The 19,795-nt window shown below is 59.1% G+C and overlaps 1 protein-coding gene across 1 annotated transcript in view; it reads left to right on the top strand.

The window, feature by feature from the left end:
* The window catches only part of SHANK3 (SH3 and multiple ankyrin repeat domains 3), a 56,187-nt gene that overhangs the window by 31,952 nt on the left and 4,440 nt on the right, over positions 1-19,795 (top strand). The window contains exons 16-21 of the mRNA XM_062202598.1: positions 34-166; positions 1,050-1,130; positions 5,840-5,863; positions 9,926-10,056; positions 10,823-10,907; positions 14,454-16,713. Coding sequence (XP_062058582.1) covers positions 34-166; positions 1,050-1,130; positions 5,840-5,863; positions 9,926-10,056; positions 10,823-10,907; positions 14,454-16,713 — 2,714 coding nt within the window. The remainder of the gene's footprint in view (positions 1-33; positions 167-1,049; positions 1,131-5,839; positions 5,864-9,925; positions 10,057-10,822; positions 10,908-14,453; positions 16,714-19,795) is intronic.

The following is a 19,795-nucleotide window of genomic DNA, read 5'->3' as shown; positions in this document are numbered from 1 at the left end:
TGCAGCACCCCCACAGCTGCCTGTCTGTCCCAGGTGAACGGGGTGAACGTGGTCAAAGTTGGACACAAGCAGGTGGTGGCTCTGATCCGCCAGGGCGGCAACCGCCTGGTCATGAAAGTCGTGTCGGTGACGCGGAAGCCCGAGGAAGACGCGGCCCGGCGCAGAGGTGAGGGGGGCTTCAGGCCTCTGGGCCTTGGACCTTTGACCTTGTCCCTGCCCGACTTCAGAGCCAGCAGCAGGTGAAGGGCCACTTCTGCTCCTGGGTCCCCTCCCAACCTGCCCCTGGCCTGGGGCCTCTGACCCCTGACCCCGGGTTGCCCCTCCCCAGATCCCCACCCCCTCCTTCCCGGCATCCCACAGCCCCTGGCGTGGCAGAGCCTCCTTCCCGACACCACCGGCAGCTGCCTGGAGGCCGGGGTTGCCATGGCAACTGTGAGGTTGACGCTGTTGCTGCTGCTTATTGTCGGAGGGAAGGGGGAGGCGGCACCTGAGGGAAGAGGAAAAGCGTCTTCTCCCCGCGCCACGACGCGGCACAGCCTGGGCCACGGAGCCTTTGCTGCCTGGCCCAGCCACGCCGGTGGCTTGGCCCGCCACACCCTGGCCCACCAAGGGGCAGTGGTCCCCTGGGCTCAGGGGGCACCCTGGAGCAACGGGAGCCTATTCTGCCGGGAGACCCTCCTCCCAGCCCCCATCCCATGGCCCTGGTGCCCTCTGGCTTGGCCCTTGGAACCTGCAGGGTAGGTGCTCAGACCAGGGCCAGCCAGCACTGTGACCCCCGCTGGTGCCCTTGACCACTGCCGAGGCCCGGCTCTGGGGTCCCGAGAGCCCCCCAGGCCCCAGCTGCCCTGGCCCCAGCACTCCCTGAGCTCCCAGCGCCATGAAGAAGTTTGCATCCAGCCGCAGCCTGAACAAGATCTTGGCACAGTGTGACTCGTCCTCCCGGGAGTACGAGGAGATCCAGGCGGTGGAGCGCAAGTGGCACCTGCACCTGGCCACACCGCGCCGCCTGCTGCTGGACAGGAGGTCCAAGGCCTCCCTCTTCTTTGCAGCCCCGCCGCCCCCTAAGAGGGCTCCCAGCACCACGCTGACCCTGCGCTCCAAGTCCATGACAGCTGAGCTTGAGGAACTTGGTGAGTGCTGGCAGGGGCTGGGGTAGACAGTGCATGGACAGTCCAGGGCAGGGTGGACACAGGCAGTGTGGGTAGCTGGGGGGCCAGGGTGGGGCTGAAGCTGGGCAGAGACATAGGAGAGGAGGGACAGGTGGCCACGGGCAGGTCAGACGTATGGGGTGGGGTGCTGGGGCAGTTGAGTCATTTGGTGCCTGTGGGGTGAGGAGGGGGCTGGCACATGGAAAGGATGCAAGGGCTGAGCGGCTCAGGCCAGGGCTGGAGATGGACAGGGGTGCCCTGGTGTGTGCCCATGTGAGCGTGTGTGTGTAGTGCATCCTCTGGTCCCCTGTCACCACCCTGCCTTTGGTTAGGCACCTTGGGGTCTGGCGTTGTCTGTGTCCCTTTGTGCTCAGTGTACCCTGGCCCCTGCTTGCAGCCTGGTGACCTCACAGGGCCGTGGTGAGCGCCAGGGGCGCTGAGTTTTGATGGGGCATGTTGTTGATGCTTGACAGTGCACGTGGCCATCATCCTTGTTTGTGTGCTGATACACCCAAGCATTGACCACCGTGTGGGGTGCCCAGTCCCCCAGAGCTTGTCCTGGGCGTGTTCCGACACGTGTACCAGTTACGGACTCTGAGCCCAGTCCTCGTGTCAGACTTTGCTGCGGCTCCAGTTACAGAAAGGACCCTGGCTCTAGTCTCAAATCCCTGGAAGCGTCTGGTCCTGGCTCTCAGCTGAGACCCCGTCTCGGCTTCAGTCTTGTTCTGCCGCAGCTGTGGAAGGAGCCCCCGCCCTGGCCCTAGAATTCTGGGACAGGGTCTGCCTCTGCCCTCGCCACAGCTCGGCGGCCCCGTTCCAGCAGGTACTGTTGCCTGCAGTTTGGTTCGTGTGGAGAATGGTGACCAAGATAGAATGGGTGACATGGTCAGGGCTTTCTGTGCCATGAGCATTTTGAATAAAATAAAAATAGGAAGCCACACAGATAATGCAAAGCAAAAGGAGAGGAATCTCCAGGTTTCAAAACTGGAGAAAACAAAGCCAGTGGCGAGTAGAGGAAACTGATGCTTCCACAGTCCACAGTGCAGGGCCCAGGAGCAAAGGGTGCGGGCCAGAGGCCCTTGGAAGGCCAGCGGGTGTAGCCGTGGACATGTGAGAACTGGGAGAGCCAGGACCAAGCCCAAGGCCGGGAACCAGCATCCGAAGAACTGGAAGGCACAGGGGCACATGAGAGAGACAATAAAATGTGTAAATTATTACAGAGCTTACGAGAGCTCACAGAGCTCCTCCTAGAAGAACAGGACAGAATAAGCACATTTGAAAAGGATCCCTAAAGAACTATTGAAACAAAGTATGGTTATAGCTAAAAAAAAAATCCATGTCTGAGATAAACAGTATACCTAACCCAGCTAGAAAAGAAGCAATGAGTTAGAAAACGAACAATTAAGAGACACGGAGGCGGGACCAGCATTGTGGCGGAGCTGGGAAAGCCACATCCCATGTGGGCGCCAGTTTGTATCCTGGCTGCTCCACTTCTGATACAACTCCCTGCTAATGTGCCTGGGAAAGCAGCAGAGGATGGAACAAGTGCTTGGACCCCTGACACCATGTGGGAGAGCAGGGTGAAGCTGCCGGCTTCTGGATTCACCTGGCCCAGCCCCGGCTGTTACTGCCATCCGGGGAGTTAACCAGTGGATGGGAGATCTCCCTCTGTCTCTGTCTCTCCCTCTCTTCCTCTGTAAGGCTGCCTTTCAAATAAATAAATAAATAAATAAATAAATAAATAAATAAATAAATAAATATTTTAAAAAAAGAAATGAGACATGGAGGAGGTAGAACTCAGCACCTACCCAAGAGACTCCCAGAGGAAAGAAAAGGATGGCAGTGTTAGGAAAGTAAGTGGCTAAGAATTTCCTAAAATTGAACAAAGATGTGAGATTCTAGTTTGAAGCAGTGTAAGACCTGAGCGAGAAAATAAAAACAGATCTACTTCTAAATCTGTCTCAGTAAAACTTCAGGGTACCATGGCCAAATAGGAAAACCTTAAAAACTACAAGAGGCTGGTGCCATGGCGCAGTAGGTTAATCCTCCGCCTGCAGCGCCGGCATCCCATATATGTGCCAGTTCTAGTCCCGGCTGCTCTTCTTCCAATCCAGCTCTCTGCTGTGGCTGGGAAAGCAGTAGAAGATGGCCAAGTGCTTGGGCCTCTGCACCCATGTGGGAGACCCAGAAGAAGCTGCTGGTTCCTGGCTTCGGATTGGCACAGCTCCAGCTGTTGCAGCCATTTGGGGAGTGAAACAATGGAAAGAAGACCTTTCTCCCTCTCTCTCTCCCTCTCAATGTAACTCTCTCAAATAAATAAGTAAATAAATCTTTAAAAATTAAATAAAAAACTACGAGAGAAGGCAAGGAATGACAGCTTAAGCTTCTGACATACTTGGATCAGCATTAATAGTGACAGGAGTTGATAGAACAACAGTTTTTAAATTGTTTTAAAAATAAATAACTTGCATTTATGAGGTTCTTAAAATTCAGTTTATCCCTACAACAATCTTTTTTTTTAAAGTTATTTATTTATTTGAAAGGCAGAGAGTTGCAGAGAGGCGGATACAGAGAGAGAGCTCCTCCATCCACTGGTTCACTGCCCAGATGGCCGCAACGGCCAGAGAAGTGTGGGTCTGAAGCCAGGAGCCAGGAGCTTCTTCCAGGTCTACCACGCGGGTGCAGGGGCCCTAGGACTTGGGCCATCTTTCACTGCTATCCCAGGCCATAGCAGAGAGCTGGATTGGAAGAGAAGCAGCCGGGACTTGAACTGGCGCCCATATGGGATATTGGCGTTTCAGGCAGCAGCTTTACCTGCTGTGCCACAGCGCCGGCCCGTTTCAAAATCTTAAGTAGCCAACACTGTGCTCAGGGGTTAAGCTGATTGAGATGCTAGCGTCCTATAACGGAGCATGGGTTCGAGTCCTGGCTGCTGTGCTTCTGATCCAGCTCCCTGCTAATGCACCTGGGAAAGCAGCAGAAGATGGCCCACGATGGACCCCTGGGCCCTTGCCACCCCCGTGGGAGACCGGATGGAGCTTGCCTCCTAGTTTTAGCCTGGCCCAGCCCCAGCTGTTGTAGACATTTGGGGAGTGAACCAGCAGATGGACAATTCTCTCTCTCTTCCTCTCTCTCTCTCTCTCTCTCTCCGCCTTTCTGTTACTCTGCCTTTCAAAAAATAAATCTTTTAAAAAAATTCTTAAGTCAAAATACCTTTCCAGCTAAAATTCTATACCCAGCTAAACCTGCTCACTCAAGATCAAGAAGCCAGCTGACTTCTGGCTCCAGGGTCACAAGGGCCAAAGGTCAGTCTCAGAGAGCTGACCTGTAAACTAACCATTAAGCCAATACCTGTAGGCAGCTGGGTCTGTCTGGACACCAGGCCGAGGCTCTGGCGTTCTCTGCCCCAGGCTGTCACCTGGCACGCTCAGCTGCATGCTTAGAAGGGACCCTCTGTTCTGCACTGAGGGGTCGTTGGCCTCTGTAATTCTGGAACCCTGGAAACCGCCTTTTAAAACAGTAATCGCCTTCTCACTGGGCTTTTCTGTCTGGAAACCGATGAATGGGCGCAGCTCATCTTCCTCTCTGGTTCCATCTGGGCATTTTCTCTGCTATGTAAGCTCAGGACCTCACTCGGCTTTCAGCTTTTCCTTGAACAGACTGGCAGAGGGTGAAGGGGTCACTTGGCACGTAGCCTCTGCCTGCATTTACGGACTGGACTGGCTGTTCATGGTGCTTTGTCCAGAGGAGGGCCAAGGCAGCCAGGAGCTCCGAAAATCTCCCTTTCCTGGGAAGGCAGCTCCTCTGCTGGGCTTCTGACCAGTTCCCTCTGGTTGGAGGAAGCCAGGCCAGTTGCAGGGTTTCCCCAGGTACCCAATCCACAACACGGCATTTGTGCTCCTAAAAGAGCAATAAGACCTTTTGGGTCATCATGGGCATAAACGTGTCCACTCTGCCAGCCACACTGCCAAGCTGGCAGAGCCCTTTGAATCTAGTGCACAAAGATGCTGTGGGCACTGGGAAGGAAGAGAGAGTGAGGTGACCACAGGTGGCCAGCAAGTAGGCTGAGGTAGGGCCTGCAGCAGGAAGGGGATGGAGGGGCGCCTGTCGGGGAATGGTATGAACAAAGCCAGAGAGTGGCCATAGAGGCAGGGCCGGGGCGAGGCAGAGCAGCCCCTCTGTCCGCTCAGCCAGGACCAGGGCGACGGGGGCCCAGGTCAGGGAGGGCCCCTCCTGTTTGTTCCCTTTTCCGGGAGCTATCTAGACTTAGCTGTGACTTCTGGGTCATTGTTTTGTTTGTGCTATGGATGTCATCGTGGTGGTACGCTCAGTGTCCCTGACATTTGTTCTGCCTTTTGTCTGAAACCTGCTTTGCACAGATGCTCAAGGTGCCCCCTTAGTTTTTGGCGGCCTCAGAACTTGGTTTCTGCCCTTTTTGTCTCAACAAGGCTTAGGCTGGACCAAGTGTGTTGTCTGTCTCCACTCGTGTGTATCTGGACGAATGGGTGGGTGGACGTGCAGTGTGGTTATTTCCTCCTGGAGTTTCCATGGGCTGGGTGGGCAGATCTGGGAGGTCCTGGCCCTGGAGAGGTGGGATGGCAGGGAGGGGGCGTGGGAGTGAGTGTGGAGGGGGGCTGGTGCTAGGGGATGAAGCCTGCCTCTTACTGCGTGTTCTGTCTCTTGATTCCAAGCCTCCATTCGGAGAAGAAAAGGGGGTGAGTCATCTGCTTGTGTCCCAGGGCCCCAGCTTTGCCCGACCCCTGACCTGGGGGTGCTGGTGGTGTGTGAGGAGGCTCCGTTCAGGTCAGGGTGGTCTGGGAACCTGGGCTGCAGCCTCCTGCTGGCCCTCCCCCTGGGGATCTGGTAGGGGCACGGAAGAGGGGCCTGGGCATGATGGTGGGACGACCCCAGGGGTGTGATGGGGGTCATAGCCATGGGCCTTGGGGTCAGGTGAGCAGATGTAGCTGGGTAGGCAGGAGCTAGGGAGGGTGTGGTGTCAGGGTACTCAGCCCTGGCCTGCACTGCAACTTCCTTCCAGCCTGTGGGGGCTGCCGAGACCCACTCCCGTGCAGAGCTACAAGCTGGCATCACCCTCAGGGCTGGGACGGAGCACAGTGCTCCCTGCCCGACACCTCCACCTCCACCTTCTCTGTGGGCTGTCGACCCTGCCTCTCCTCTTCAGGACTCACCCTTTATCCTTTGAGGCCCCTCCCTGTGCATTCTGGGTGTTCAGCCTGGCTGCAGGGGACACAGTGTCCAGGCAGGGACAGAGTCACCTGGGCCTAGGCCTGGGCCCTGAGGTCCAAGTCTGGCAAGGTCTTGGGAGCAAAGGGAAGCTCCAGGGGACTTGGTGGCCCTGGGAGTGTGTGCTTGCCCCTTGTCCATGTGCCTGGCACCCACGGGTCCCTCGCTCTGGGTCCACTGGGCCTCCCTCAGGGCGGGGATGCTCACCTGTCCCCAGCCCCACTGGCCTGTGCTGTATTCAGTCTCCACACTCCCTGACCCTCTCAGGTCTTGTGTCACCCCAGGCCCAGGGGAGGGACTTTCCCTGGTGTGTTTTCAGGTCTCCTTCCAGGACCCTTGTCTCTGCCTATTTGTGGAATATTTTGGTTCTGCCCTTCTGCTCATTAGTGGGGTCCCCAGGGTGCTGTGCTGTGGCCTGTGGTGGAGAAAGTGGTGGGCTGCATCTGCCCCTGTGGACCCCTCTTCCTTCTAGGATCTGCCACGTGCCCAGTGGCCCTGCGGAAGGCCAGCAGGAGTGCCTGGCCTTGTTGCAGTGGGCTTTACTTCCTGTTTAAAGTACCCAAGTGATTTATTTAAGAATATATCTTTTTTTTTTTTTTTTTTTATGTCACTCTCGTCAGCTTGTAGTTTGTAAAAAAATTTTATCTCTTCCTTTTGAAGATGATTCTCCCGGCCCTCGTGCCATTACCTTGTGACCCAAAAGAGCTGCTTTGCTGAGCTTCACTGTGGGTCTGGGGCTGGGCTTTCCCACACCGAGAGATGCTCAGGTCGCAGGGCGTGCCGGGAGACACCCGCACGGGCCCACTCCCGTCTTCACGTCTGTGGTTTTCTCACTTGCTGGGGCTGTGATTTGAGGCAATTTATGTCTTTGCCAGCTTCATTTTACTTCCGGGTGAAACGAAGGCAACACTGGGGTCTGAACACAAAACGCTGCGCACCCTGGAAGTCTCCAGGGACTTGGCAGGTGGTGGTGGTGGGATCCTCAGCTTTCAAAAGGAAATTACTCACTTGTTCCAAAAACATGGGAAGACTGTCACGCCCGCAGTCCCTGGTCTGTCACCTGTTGGTGATGGGAGCCACAAGCCCCTCCCCCCACCACACACACACCTGTTCTGGGAGCTCCTGGACTGCTCAGTACACATGCACATACATGCACACAACACACACACATGTGCACACACACACACACGTGTGCACACACACACACCTGTTCTGGGAGCTCCTGGACTGCTCACTACACATACACATACATGCACACCCTCACACAACACACACGTGTGCACACACACACACCTGTTCTGGGAGCTCCTGGACTGCTCAGTACACATACACATACATGCACACCCTCACACAACACACACGTGTGTGCACACACACGCAAACCTGTTCTGGGAGCTCCTGGACTGCTCACTACACATGCACACATACATGCACACTCTCACACAACACACACACGTGCACACACACACACCTGTTCTGGGAGCTCCTGGACTGCTCAGTACACATACACACATACATGCACACCCTCACACAACACACACACACGTGCGCACACACACACACCTGTTCTGGGAGCTCCTGGACTGCTCACTACACATACATACATGCACACAACACACGCACACACACACACCTGTTCTGGGAGCTCCTCGACTGCTCAGTACACATGCACACATACATGCACACCCTCACACAACACACACACACACGTGTGCACACACACACACCTGTTCTGGGGAGCTCCTGGACTGCTCACTACACATGCACACATACTTGCACACTCTCACACAACACACACACTCGTGCACACACACACCTGTTCTGGGAGCTCCTGGACTGCTCAGTACACATACACACATACATGCACACCCTCACACAACACACACACACGTGCGCACACACACACACACCTGTTCTGGGAGCTCCTGGACTGCTCACTACACATACACACATACATGCACACAACACACGCACACACACACACCTGTTCGGGAGCTCCTGGACTGCTCACTACACATGCACACATACATGCACACCCTCACACAACACACACACACGTGTGCACACACACACACCTGTTCTGGGGAGCTCCTGGACTGCTCACTACACATGCACACATACTTGCACACTCTCACACAACACACACACTCGTGCACACACACACCTGTTCTGGGAGCTCCTGGACTGCTCACTACACATACACACATACATGCACACCCTCACACAACACACACACATGTGTGCACACACACACACCTGTTCTGGGAGCTCCTGGACTGCTCAGTACACATGCACACATACATGCACACCCTCACACAACACATACACACGTGCACACACACACACACACTGGACTGCTTGGTGCTGAGGGCAGAGAGTGCTTGCTCTCCTCTTCCAGGGGTCCAAGGTGCTTGGGGAGATGGTGCACGCACGTGAAGCCGTGAGAGTGGATGTGTTCCCAGCTCCTGCACAGAGCCTGCAGGGCTGTGGGCCCTTCTTACGTGCTCATTCTCACTTAGGTCTGCTCTATCAATGAGGTCACTGAGTCAGAGACAGAGGTCAGAACAGAGTGACAGGGTCAGTCGATCTGGATTGGGTGCAGGAGCGTCTCAGCTCAGCAGACTGCTGAGGTCATCAGCAGGTTCTGGCGGGCAGCTGCTGGTTGGAGTGGAAGGGGCAGGAGGCATCTGGGCTGATCACAGAAGCTCCAACAAGCGGTGCCAGGGTGGGGTCGTTGGAGAGAAGGCACAGTGCCCAGAGTCACAGCTCCTGGGGATGGTGGGATGTGGTTGGGCTGGCGTAGCAGCCGGGTGGTCATAGCACAGGTGCTGCCCCCTAGCCCCTACTGCAGGTCCTGAATTGTGGCTGGGATAGAGCTGAGTGGATGCCCCAGGGGCGAGAACCTCTGTCTCCCAGAGCAGGGATGCAATCAGAGCTGTCACTGTCCTTAGGCACTCATGTCACACATTCCCAGGCCATCCTGGTCATCAGAAACATTGCTTTTTAACACTCTGCTCTGACAAACACCTGCAAACAAAGCTTTTCTTTGGTCATTCCTTCTCCTGTGCCTCCTTCAGCGTCAGCCCTACCTGGTCTGAGGCTCCTGACTGCTTTCTCGGGGGCTGGCACTGTCCAGCATGGTCGTTTCCCCTACAGGGGTCGCTTTCCTCCAGGGCAGAGGAAGGTGATTCCTGGCCTGCTGTCCCCTAGGAGTGTCCCCAGCCCCCGTCTGTTGTTGATTGCTCACCATTCTGACATCTGTGTGCGTCAGGGCCGTGATGCTGCCAAGAGTGGCTCACCTCCTCGAGTGAGCACAGAACAGGTCTTTCCCTCATGGTCAGTCAGGGAAGGCTTTGCTTAGGTGGGGTCTGCAGCGTCACCTGAAGGCTGGGGCAGGGGTAGAAGGACTCGGATGGGAGGCAGGCCATGGCCTCCTCCCAGGGGCCCTGCTGCCGTCAGCACTGGGGAGGGGGACTGGGTCTGGAGCGTACAGGCAGTGGTGCTGAAGAGGAACTGTCTCCCTGGCTGCACAGAGAAGCTGGACGAGATCCTGGCGGCAGCCGCGGAGCCGACGCTGAGGCCAGACATCGCGGAGGCTGACTCCCGAGCTGCTACCGTCAAACAGCGGCCCACCAGTCGGAGGATCACCCCTGCCGAGATCAGCGTAAGCAGCTCTGGGGTCGGGCCGGGTGCCAGTGTGGCACATCCCCTCTTCTGAGGTGGGGGCAGGGGTCCACAGTCTCTCTCGGAGGAACATGGGCCCCTTTGCCCCCTGGAGGGCCGCAGTTCAGCACCTGCGGGGTTTTCCCTCCCATTTGCCGGTGCCTCTGGCCTCAGGCAGCTCAGGTCACTCCCATCAGGATGCATCTTTCTTTTTTTGACAGGCAGAATTAGAGAGAGAGAGAGAGAGGCAGAGAGAAAGGTCCTCCCTCTGCCGGTTCACCCCCAAAATGGCTGCCACGCTGGCGCGCTGCGCTGATCCAAAGCCAGGAGCCAGGTGCTTCCTCCTGGTCTCCCATGCGGGTGCAGGGACCCAAGCACTTGGGCCATCCTCCACTGCCTTCCCAGGCCACAGCAGAGAGCTGGACTGGAAGAGGAGCAACCAGGACAGAATCCGGCGCCCCAACCGGGACTAGAACCCGGGATACCGGCGTCACAGGCAGAGGACTAGCCAAGTGAGCCACGGTGCCGGCCCAGGATGCATCTTTGTCCCCTGTCCCCTCCCTCACTCCCTTCACCCAGTGTCTGCACCACTTTACTGTCTGTGTGGCCCCTGCTGCCTGAAGGCAGGGTCTGGGACTGCTTCCTGGGTTCAGGCTCCACGGGCACCAGCACAGTCAGAGGAGAGCGTGGGAGGAGCAGCCTGGGGCTGGGTGGAGAACTGGGGGCTCAGTGCCTTGAAACCTCCGTTTCCTCTGCTTCCCCCACAGTCACTGTTTGAGCGCCAGGGACTCCCGGGCCCAGAGAAGCTGCCGGGTTCTCTGCGGAAGGGGCTTCCACGGACCAAGTCTGTAGGTACGGCCGGGCTCGGGGACTGCAGTGCTGGGGGCACAGGGCTAGGCTGACTGCATTCAGCGGTAGGAGACCCTGCCTCTCCCTGTGGGCACCTGGGGTTTCCCCAAGCCCCGTCTCTGCGGACTGCCCTGTGTCCTCCCCTGCCTGTGCCCAGGTCAGGTTTCAGACTCTAACCCTGTCCCTCCCCCTACGCTTCGTCCTCCCTTCCACGGTCAGTTCTGAAAAACTCCCTACGCTCGCTGCTGTTCCTCAGCTGTCAGGCGAGCTCCCTCTGAACCCAGAGCTGAGTCTCCCAGCAGGGTCACTGCTGGCCTCCGGGACACTTCCCAGTGGACACATGAACAGCCTCCCTCCTCCTGACCTCAGTCGGCCCTCCATCTCTTCGCTCCCTTCTCCATGAAAGTCCTGCTGGGGTTTGGGGATGTCTCCTCGTTTTCTGCTCTCTCCGGTCCCTGCTCTGCTTCATTCCGGCAGAATGGGACCTTCTCAAGGCCACGTCCTCAGTGTGCCTCCTGCAGCTCTGCAGCCCCGGCCGCCGTCGTACCCCACGTGTGGCATCTCCTTTCCCGACCCCAGACGGAGACGCCAACAAACCCCTCTGCAGGCATCCAGTCCCCCTCACCTGCCCACCTCACCAACAGCTTCCTGTCAGAGCGCACGCTGCGTAGCACTCTGGGGGCTGTTCAGTTAGTACTCACAGTAACATGCGGGGTAGCGTCAGGAGTGCTTCTGTCTTGCCCATGAGGGGATGCAAGCAAGCTGACCTTTCCTGAGGCCACGCTCCTGCCAACCACTGCCCAAGCTGTGACCCTTGCCCCCCTCTCCCTGGCTGGAGCTGCCAGGTCTTAGGTCGGCCCAGCTTACCCGGTGGGGGTCAGGATAATGTGTACCACAGGAGGCTGGAGTGTACCTGAGTGTGTGCGGGGCGGGGGTGGTGGTGGTGTTTGATGGTTAAGTAGGAGTTTTGACAGAACAACAGGTCAACTGCTGATAGAGAGCACAGGTACACGGCATGGTCCTTCAGCAACTGCCAAGGATCCTTCCTGGGGGTGGGAAGGTGGGGCCGAAGGTAGTGAGACTGCAGCCACTGTGGAGTCAGGAGGCTGCCCCCCTTTCTCCATCTGAGCCCCACGTGTCCTCCATGGTTTCTTCCTTATCTTCTACCTCACCTGCCTTGGGGATGGGCTCCTCCTCACAAGCCTCGCAGCCCTGTCCAGCAGAGGCCTTGTCGAATTGCATGTGGACCCTGGCTTTCTTCTCTCCGTGGCCTCCTGTCCAGACTGGAGTCTGTCCTGGCTAGGAGCCACTTTGTGCAGCAGGGGGGCCACCCCTCCCACATGGCCCTTTAGGGGCTCCTCACCCCGCCCTGCCCTCCCCTGGCATCTGGGGACCTCTGACCTGGCTCCTCACCTGCTGTTGCCTGCCTGCCGTCATTTCCCACATGGCTTGTCCCTCAGCGCTGCCCAGTCCCAGAACTGACCACTGCAGGTGCAGATCCGCACATCTGCTCTGTAGCCCCAAGCAGAGATGGCCACCTCCTCCTCACTGGTTCCTCCTGTATGCTCCTATGTTTAGTTGCTGTGTGAGCTGACAGGTGCTCGTATTTTTAAAATATTTATAAGTTTCTTTGAAAGGCAGAGAGAGAGACAGATCTTCCATCTAGTGATTCTCTTCCCAAATGGCTGCAACAGCTGGGACTGGGTCAGGCCGGATCCAAGAGCCAGGAACTCCATTCAGGCTGCCCATGTGGGTGGCAGGAGCTCAAGTGCTTGAGCCATCATTCTCTGCCCCCCAGGCACATAGGGAGCCAGCTGGAAGTGGAGTAGCTGGCACTCTGATGTGGGATGCTAATGTCTCAAATGGCGGCTTAACCTGTCATGCAGTGCCTACCCCCGGGTGCTCATCTTGAACCCAGCCAGCCAAGTGTGGGTTGAGTTGTCAGGTTCTGTGGGCTCCTACTGCATGTCCTGGCTGTGTGACCCAAGAGCAAGGAGGTCACCCAGCGCTAAGCTCCCAGCACAGCTCATATGTAGGCTGAGGTCTATGCTTGGTGCCCAGGGAATGCCTAGTGACTGTTCACATTAGGAGAAACAGCTCCTACATCTTGCGAGTGCTCAAGAGGTGCTTTCTGCCATATTTGAGCAGAGAGGGTCTGCCTTGGCCCCAGGGGACCCTGCCACTCCCTCCCCCACAGTGGCACCAGAATGGATTCCCTGTTCCTATGCTGCAGCAATGACTTCTTGCCTGACATAAGAACTTGTTCCCTTCTTCCATCTCTACACGTCACCGCCGCCCTCAGCACCCTCGAGGTGCGCTAGTTTTTCAAGCTAATGCACAGGCTTGTAGGTGTTCAGATATATGGGAAGAAATGCAGTAAGGAGGAGACCAGGGGAAACTGGGCACAGATTCTGTGTCCAGCAGCAGGCGGGAGGCAGACCTAAAAATAATGGTGATGACAATCTCGGCTTCCATCCCAGGACACTGCTACCAGTTCAGCCTTCCACTGTAAATGTTAAGTGACCCTGAGACAGGGGCAGGCAGTCCTCTTAAGAGGGAGAAACTCAAATTTCTAGAGGTTAAGGGAGATCACACCCTGGTAGGGCTAGAATTCAAGCCACGTTGCTGCCCTTGCTGTACCTGCAAGCTGCAGTTTCTGTGCACAGTTTCATCAGCACTGTGGTGGGGAACAGGCAGTCTGCAGGGTGGTGAGTTCACAAAAATGTTGAGCACAGGGAGGCCGGCTGCTCTCCTGCACAGGTGTCCACGTTATGTCCACAGGAACGCGGAAGGCTCTGTCAGGTGCGAGCCGACAGCAGGGTGATGGGGTCCCGAGCACGCGGGTCCTCCCCGCACAGACCCCTAGTGATGTCTAAGCCAGTCAGGCCTGGGCTACGCATGGGAGGGGTCTTGTTCAGCCTGTGCTGGCCCTGAGAGAACTGAGGTTGAGAGTGGTCCCTACCTGGCCTGAGGTCACACAGCCAACAGCGGTAAAACCTGCACTGGGTGCCCGGCTGAACAGTTCCATTGCAATGCATCCTTCTTCCACCCACCCACCACAACATGCCGGCCCTGGGAGGAGCCTCTCCCAGGGGCTCTAACCCACCCCTTGTCTGCACCCATGCTCGGCTGTGGGTCGTGGCCCCGCAGTTGCTACCTCTCTCATTTCTGACTATCCCCCATCTCCCTCGCACCTCTAGCTGCCTCCCAGAGGGCTCTGCTCCATCTTAGGTGGGAAGCCCTGCACAAGCCCCTCCCAGCTCCTCTCCAGTTCTCCCTACGCCTCTTCCCTGGTGTGTCTTCTCAAGGGCGCGCGATTTCCTCAGGTGTGGGCAGTTTGGGGTCTTTCCCAGAGCCGCCTCAGCCGGGCTTCCCTCAACTTCCAGCTGAGCTGAGCCCTGCGCGCAGGAGAGCCTTGCACCCAGCCGTGGCTTGGGCCAGCTCTAACCCTGCCTCCCCCGACCGGCCCTGACCCCGCTCTGAGCCGGCAGAAGCCGGGGCCGGGATTGGAGGGGGCTCAGCCCGGCTCACGGGGACCGTCGTTCGCAGGGGAGGACGAGAAGCTGGCCTCTCTGCTGGAGGGGCGCTTCCCGCGGAGCACGTCCATGCAGGATTCGGTGCGTGAGGGCCGCGGCATCCCGCCCCCACCGCAGACCGCGCCGCCGCCGCCGCCCGCGCCCTACTACCTGGACTCCGGGCCGCCCCCAGCCTTCTCGCCGCCGCCGCCGCCGCCGGGCCGCGCCTACGACACTGTGCGCTCCAGCTTCAAGCCGGGCCTGGAGGCGCGCCTAGGCGCGGGCGCCCCCGGCCTGTACGAGCCCGGCGCGGCCCTGGGCCCGCTGCCCTACCCAGAGCGGCAGAAGCGCGCGCGCTCCATGATCATCCTGCAGGACTCGGCGCCCGAGGCGGGCGACGGCCCCCGGCCCCCGCCCGCGGCCACCCCGCCCGAGCGCCCCAAGCGCCGACCACGGCCTCCGGGCCCCGACAGCCCCTACGCCAACCTGGGCGCCTTCAGCGCCAGCCTCTTCGCGCCGTCCAAACCGCAGCGCCGCAAAAGCCCGCTGGTGAAGCAGCTGCAGGTGGAGGACGCGCAGGAGCGCGCGGCCCTGGCGGTGGGAAGCCCCGGCCCGGGCGGCGGCAGCTTCGCCCGTGAGCCATCCCCGACGCACCGCGGCCCGCGGCCGGGCGCCCTGGACTACGGTGCGGAGGACGGCCTGGGGCTCGCGTTCGGGGGCCCAGGCCCGGGCCCGGGCCCGGGCCCCGGCCCCGCCAAGGACCGGCGGCTGGAGGAGCGGCGCCGTTCCACCGTGTTCCTGTCAGTTGGAGCCGTCGAGGGCAGCGCCCCCAGCGTGGACCTGCCGTCCCTGCAGCCCTCGCGGTCCATCGATGAGCGCCTCCTGGGGCCCGGCGCCACCCCAGGCCGCGACCTGCTGCTCCCTTCCCCGGTCTCTGCTCTGAAGCCATTGGTCAGCGGCCCGAGTCTCAGCCCTGCTGGCTCCACCTTCATCCACCCCCTCACTGGCAAACCCCTGGATCCCAGCTCGCCTCTGGCCCTTGCCCTGGCTGCCCGCGAGAGGGCCCTGGCTTCCCAGGCGCCCTCGAGGTCCCCCACACCGGTGCACAGCCCTGATGCTGACCGCCCTGGACCGCTGTTTGTGGACGTGCAGGCCCGGGACTCGGAGCGGGGGGCCCTGGCCTCCCCAGCCTTCTCCCCGCGGAGTCCAGCCTGGATTCCTGTACCTGCCCGCAGGGAGGCAGAGAAGGCGCCCCGGGAGGAGCGTAAGTCACCCGAAGACAAGAAGTCCCTGATCCTGAGCGTCTTGGATACGTCCTTGCAGCGGCCAGCCGGCCTCATTGTTGTGCACGCCACCAGCAACGGGCAGGAGCCCAGTAGGCTGGGGGCCGAAGAGCAGCGCCCGGGCAGCCCCGAGCGGGCCCCGGCCCCCATGCCAACAGCAGCCGTGGCAGAGCCCCTGCCCAGCCCCCGGGCCCAGCCCCCTGGCAGCACCCCGGTAGACCCTGGGCCAGGCCAGGGCAGCTCAGAGGAGGAGCCAGAGCTGGTGTTTGCTGTCAACCTGCCGCCTGCCCAGCTGTCCTCCAGCGACGAGGAGACCAGAGAGGAGCTGGCCCGCATCGGACTGGTGCCACCCCCAGAGGAGTTTGCCAATGGGATCCTGCTGGCCACTCCACCTCCCGGCCCGGGCCCCTCACCCACCACGGTGCCCAGCCCGGCCTCAGGGAAGCCTAGCAGCGAGCCGCCCCCTGCCCCGGAGTCTGCCGCCGACTCTGGGGTGGAGGAGGCCGACACACGCAGCTCCAGTGACCCCCACCTGGAGACCACAAGCACCATCTCCACGGTGTCCAGCATGTCCACCCTGAGCTCGGAGAGCGGAGAGCTCACCGACACCCACACCTCCTTCGCTGATGGACACACTTTTCTACTCGAGAAGCCACCAGTGCCTCCCAAGCCCAAGCTCAAGTCCCCGCTGGGGAAGGGGCCGGTGACCTTCAGGGACCCGCTGCTGAAGCAGTCCTCGGACAGCGAGCTCATGGCCCAGCAGCACCACGCCGCCTCCGCCGGGCCCGCCCGCCCTCGCTACCTCTTCCAGAGAAGGTCCAAGCTGTGGGGGGACCCCGTGGAGAGCCGGGGGCTCCCTGGGCCTGAAGACGACAAACCAACTGTGATCAGTGAGCTCAGCTCCCGCCTGCAGCAGCTCAACAAAGACACGCGCTCCCTGGGGGAGGAGCCGGTCGGCGGCCTGGGCGGCCTGCTGGACCCTGCCAAGAAGTCGCCTATCGCAGCAGCTCGGTGAGCGGGGCGCTGTGGGGAGGGGCCTGTCCTGTGCCTCCTGTCCTCCCTGTTTTTCCTCCTGTCCACCCACTGGCTCCCCTCCATCCCACTTCCATCCTGTGGTATACCTCCCACTGGCCCTCCACCCTTTGTCTGCCTGGTCCTGCTGAGACAGAGGCCCCTTGGGCTGCTGGCAGCAGCAGGACTGCAGCTCTCTGACCTCTGCTGGTGCACATCAGACCCCCAAGCTGGACATGTGCACTTCCCCGTACTCTCACTGCCTGTGTCCAGCTGCCTGTGCCACTGGGGATTGGTCCATGGTGCACTTGGGAGCTGTCTGGCGTCTCTATGGCTCTGCACACACCCCTGCTCCCCACATACCATACATAGGCCCCGTACCCGCCCCCACATACAGATACACCGCACACCCATATACACACCCCCACATACCCACACACCGCTACACACATACCCACTCATGCACACATACCACACCCCCCACACCTACCCACACACCTCTCACCCCACATACACCCACACACACCTACACGCAATCTCACACCCCCTCACACGCCCCCACATATCCCACACCCCCTGACACACACAACCTCACACACCCCCCACACCTACACATGCATACCTCACCCCCCCACATACCTACACACGCATACCTCACTCCCCCATACACACCCAGACACTCCCATACATACCCCTACACACATATACCCTTACACCCCTACACCCCCACACATACTCACACAGACACACCCACACACACCTGCTGTCCCCCTCTGCTCTGCGTCCTTAAGAGCCTTGGAGTATGCACTGGCTCCTCTTCTCTCAGGGACTGGCCACTTCCTTCCTGTCTTCTTTCCCAGAAACTTCGCTGCTCTCCTTTGAGTCCTTTTAAAAACAGAGTCCTGTTTGTGGTTTGTGCATTACAAAAATACTTGGAGGCTGCACCCCTGCCCTCTCACCGTCTCCCAGCCCCATCCCAGTCCCCCGTCTGTCCTCCCCTCCTCCCTTCTAGCCAGGGTGGGGCTGTGCGGGGAGGTGCTGGCATGGGGAGAGGAGCTGAGCAGAGGCCCACGTGCTGCTGAGGCTGCTGCTGCTCTGTACAAGCGGAAGTTGCTAGAGCCCCTGGGCCGACCCCCTTTCCTTGAGGACTCCTCCCCACTCAGGCCGGCAAGCTGAATGGGTGTTGTAGGGGAGCTGGGCACCCCCTGCCAGCCCTCCTCTCTGCCTTTCCCAAGCTGCACTTGCCTTCCGGGATCCCAGCCCCTGCCCTCCTCCTGGGTTTGGGGAGGGCAGGGATGGGGATGGGGTGCTGCCTCCTGAGTCCTCCTTGCCCTCTGACTCAGAGTTCACAGGGTCAGGAAAGGTTCAGAGGTTAAGGATTTTGCAAGCCTTATTCCAAGGACCTGCCCCTTCCACCTTGTTCCAGCCCAGGTTCAGAGGATTGGTGGGAGTTTGGGGTGCTCAGGAAGGCTCCCTGAGTCGTCCAGGAAGGTGGCCTGCAGCTCCTGTCATCCTGGAGCCTTTCTCTGGGGCCTTCTCCCCTCTTAGCCTCTTCCAACTCCCAGCCAAAGTTGAAAGTTTTTTACTTGTGATGTAGGCGCTTCAGGTCTGCACAGGAAGTGTCCAGTGAGGCTGAGCAGCCTGGGTCCCAGGCCTCTGCAGGACTAGGTCCCAATAATGGACCTCCTGACCCAGCCCCGGCCAGTTCCCTGTCTTCCCTCTGCCTCTCCTCCCTCCAGCAGCCCCTCTTTTCCTCCCTGCCTCTTGATCCCGTGAAGATCAAAGCCATGGAAGTGCATAGCTCAGTGCCTGGCCCCGTGTGATGCCCTCAATAAACATGTGTTCAGTGCATGAAATTGTGAGGCTAAATGCAAGTGCTGTCTCTTGTGATTTGAGCAGGGGACTGGGATGCATTGCAGGAAAGGGTGGACACAGAGATCCAGGTCTCCTGGGTGCTGAGCCCCCTGGTCTGACCCAGGTGAGCCTGTCTTGATGGCTCTGCTTGCTGCCACAGGGTGGCTGGGTGGTCACGGGGCAGGGTCTAGGGAAGTCCTGTGAGCTTCGGGTTCTCCTCTGAGTTCATCTTTCACTGTGACCTTTGGCGATTTGCCTCTGTCAGGTGGAGATTCTTGTGTCCAGTGGCTCTGCTTTTCAGCAGGTCCCTGTGTGTTTTCCGTTCTCAGGTGCGGGCTGAGGAAGGCAAGACGAGCGCCTCCAGCCCTCACGCCCATCTGTTCTGCAGGCCCTGCAGAGGGAGCTCTCAGTAGTCTGTGCTGAATTCCAGCCTCTGGTGTTGGCTTCCCAGGATCCCTGCTTTCCTCTTACTAATCCCTGGGTTATTGGCTGGGCTTGAGCCTTCTGTCCACCTAGGGGCCAGGCCGCCTGGCAAACAGATGAAGGTGAGAAGTGTCCTTAGCACTGATGGCCCGGATTGTAGTCTCAGCAGGTCAATCTCATTTCTGTGGTTCTGGGCAAGCCACTTAGCTTCTGTGACCACCTGTCCCTCTGTGAGGTGGGCAAGGTAATGCTGTCAGGAGCGTGGCCTGCCACGTCACCACCGGAGCTGCACACGGGAGGACCAGGGTCTGTCCTCCTGGCTGTCCCCCAGTTCTCAGCCGCTGGGTGAAGTCTTAGGGTTCTTTTTGGGCACTGAGCATACTTGAGATAGACTGGAGAATGTCATGTCATATTATTTTGTCTTCACAACCGTTCTACTAGATAATATCATCTCCATTTTCCAGACGGTAAAACTGAGGTGGGGGCTTCTGTCTGCCCAAGGCCTGTCCTGGGATCTCTGTCATGACCTCTTCTGAGGACCACACAGATCCCTTCCCCATGCATGTCACACAGCCCTGTGTGTCATGTATGTCACCAGTGGCACCTGCTGGGCCAGCTGCACTCTGTTCCTGCTGCATCTTGGCCTCACACCTGGACAGCATCATAGCCCTTGAGAGTGGCCCCACTGCCCCCGCTGGACCCTCTGTTTCTGGCTACAGGCTGAGCAGGATGCCTGTGGCCATGTCGGTGCCCAGTCCTGTGTCAGGTCTGGCTTCTTGTGTGGCTGACTGGCTTTGGTGTCCAC

This window comes from Lepus europaeus, chromosome 10, assembly GCF_033115175.1.
Source record: "Lepus europaeus isolate LE1 chromosome 10, mLepTim1.pri, whole genome shotgun sequence".
In the NCBI taxonomy this organism is placed as follows: Eukaryota; Metazoa; Chordata; class Mammalia; order Lagomorpha; family Leporidae; genus Lepus; species Lepus europaeus.
Note: the sequence above shows the minus strand (reverse complement) of the source record. Positions and strands in the feature narration are given on the sequence as shown.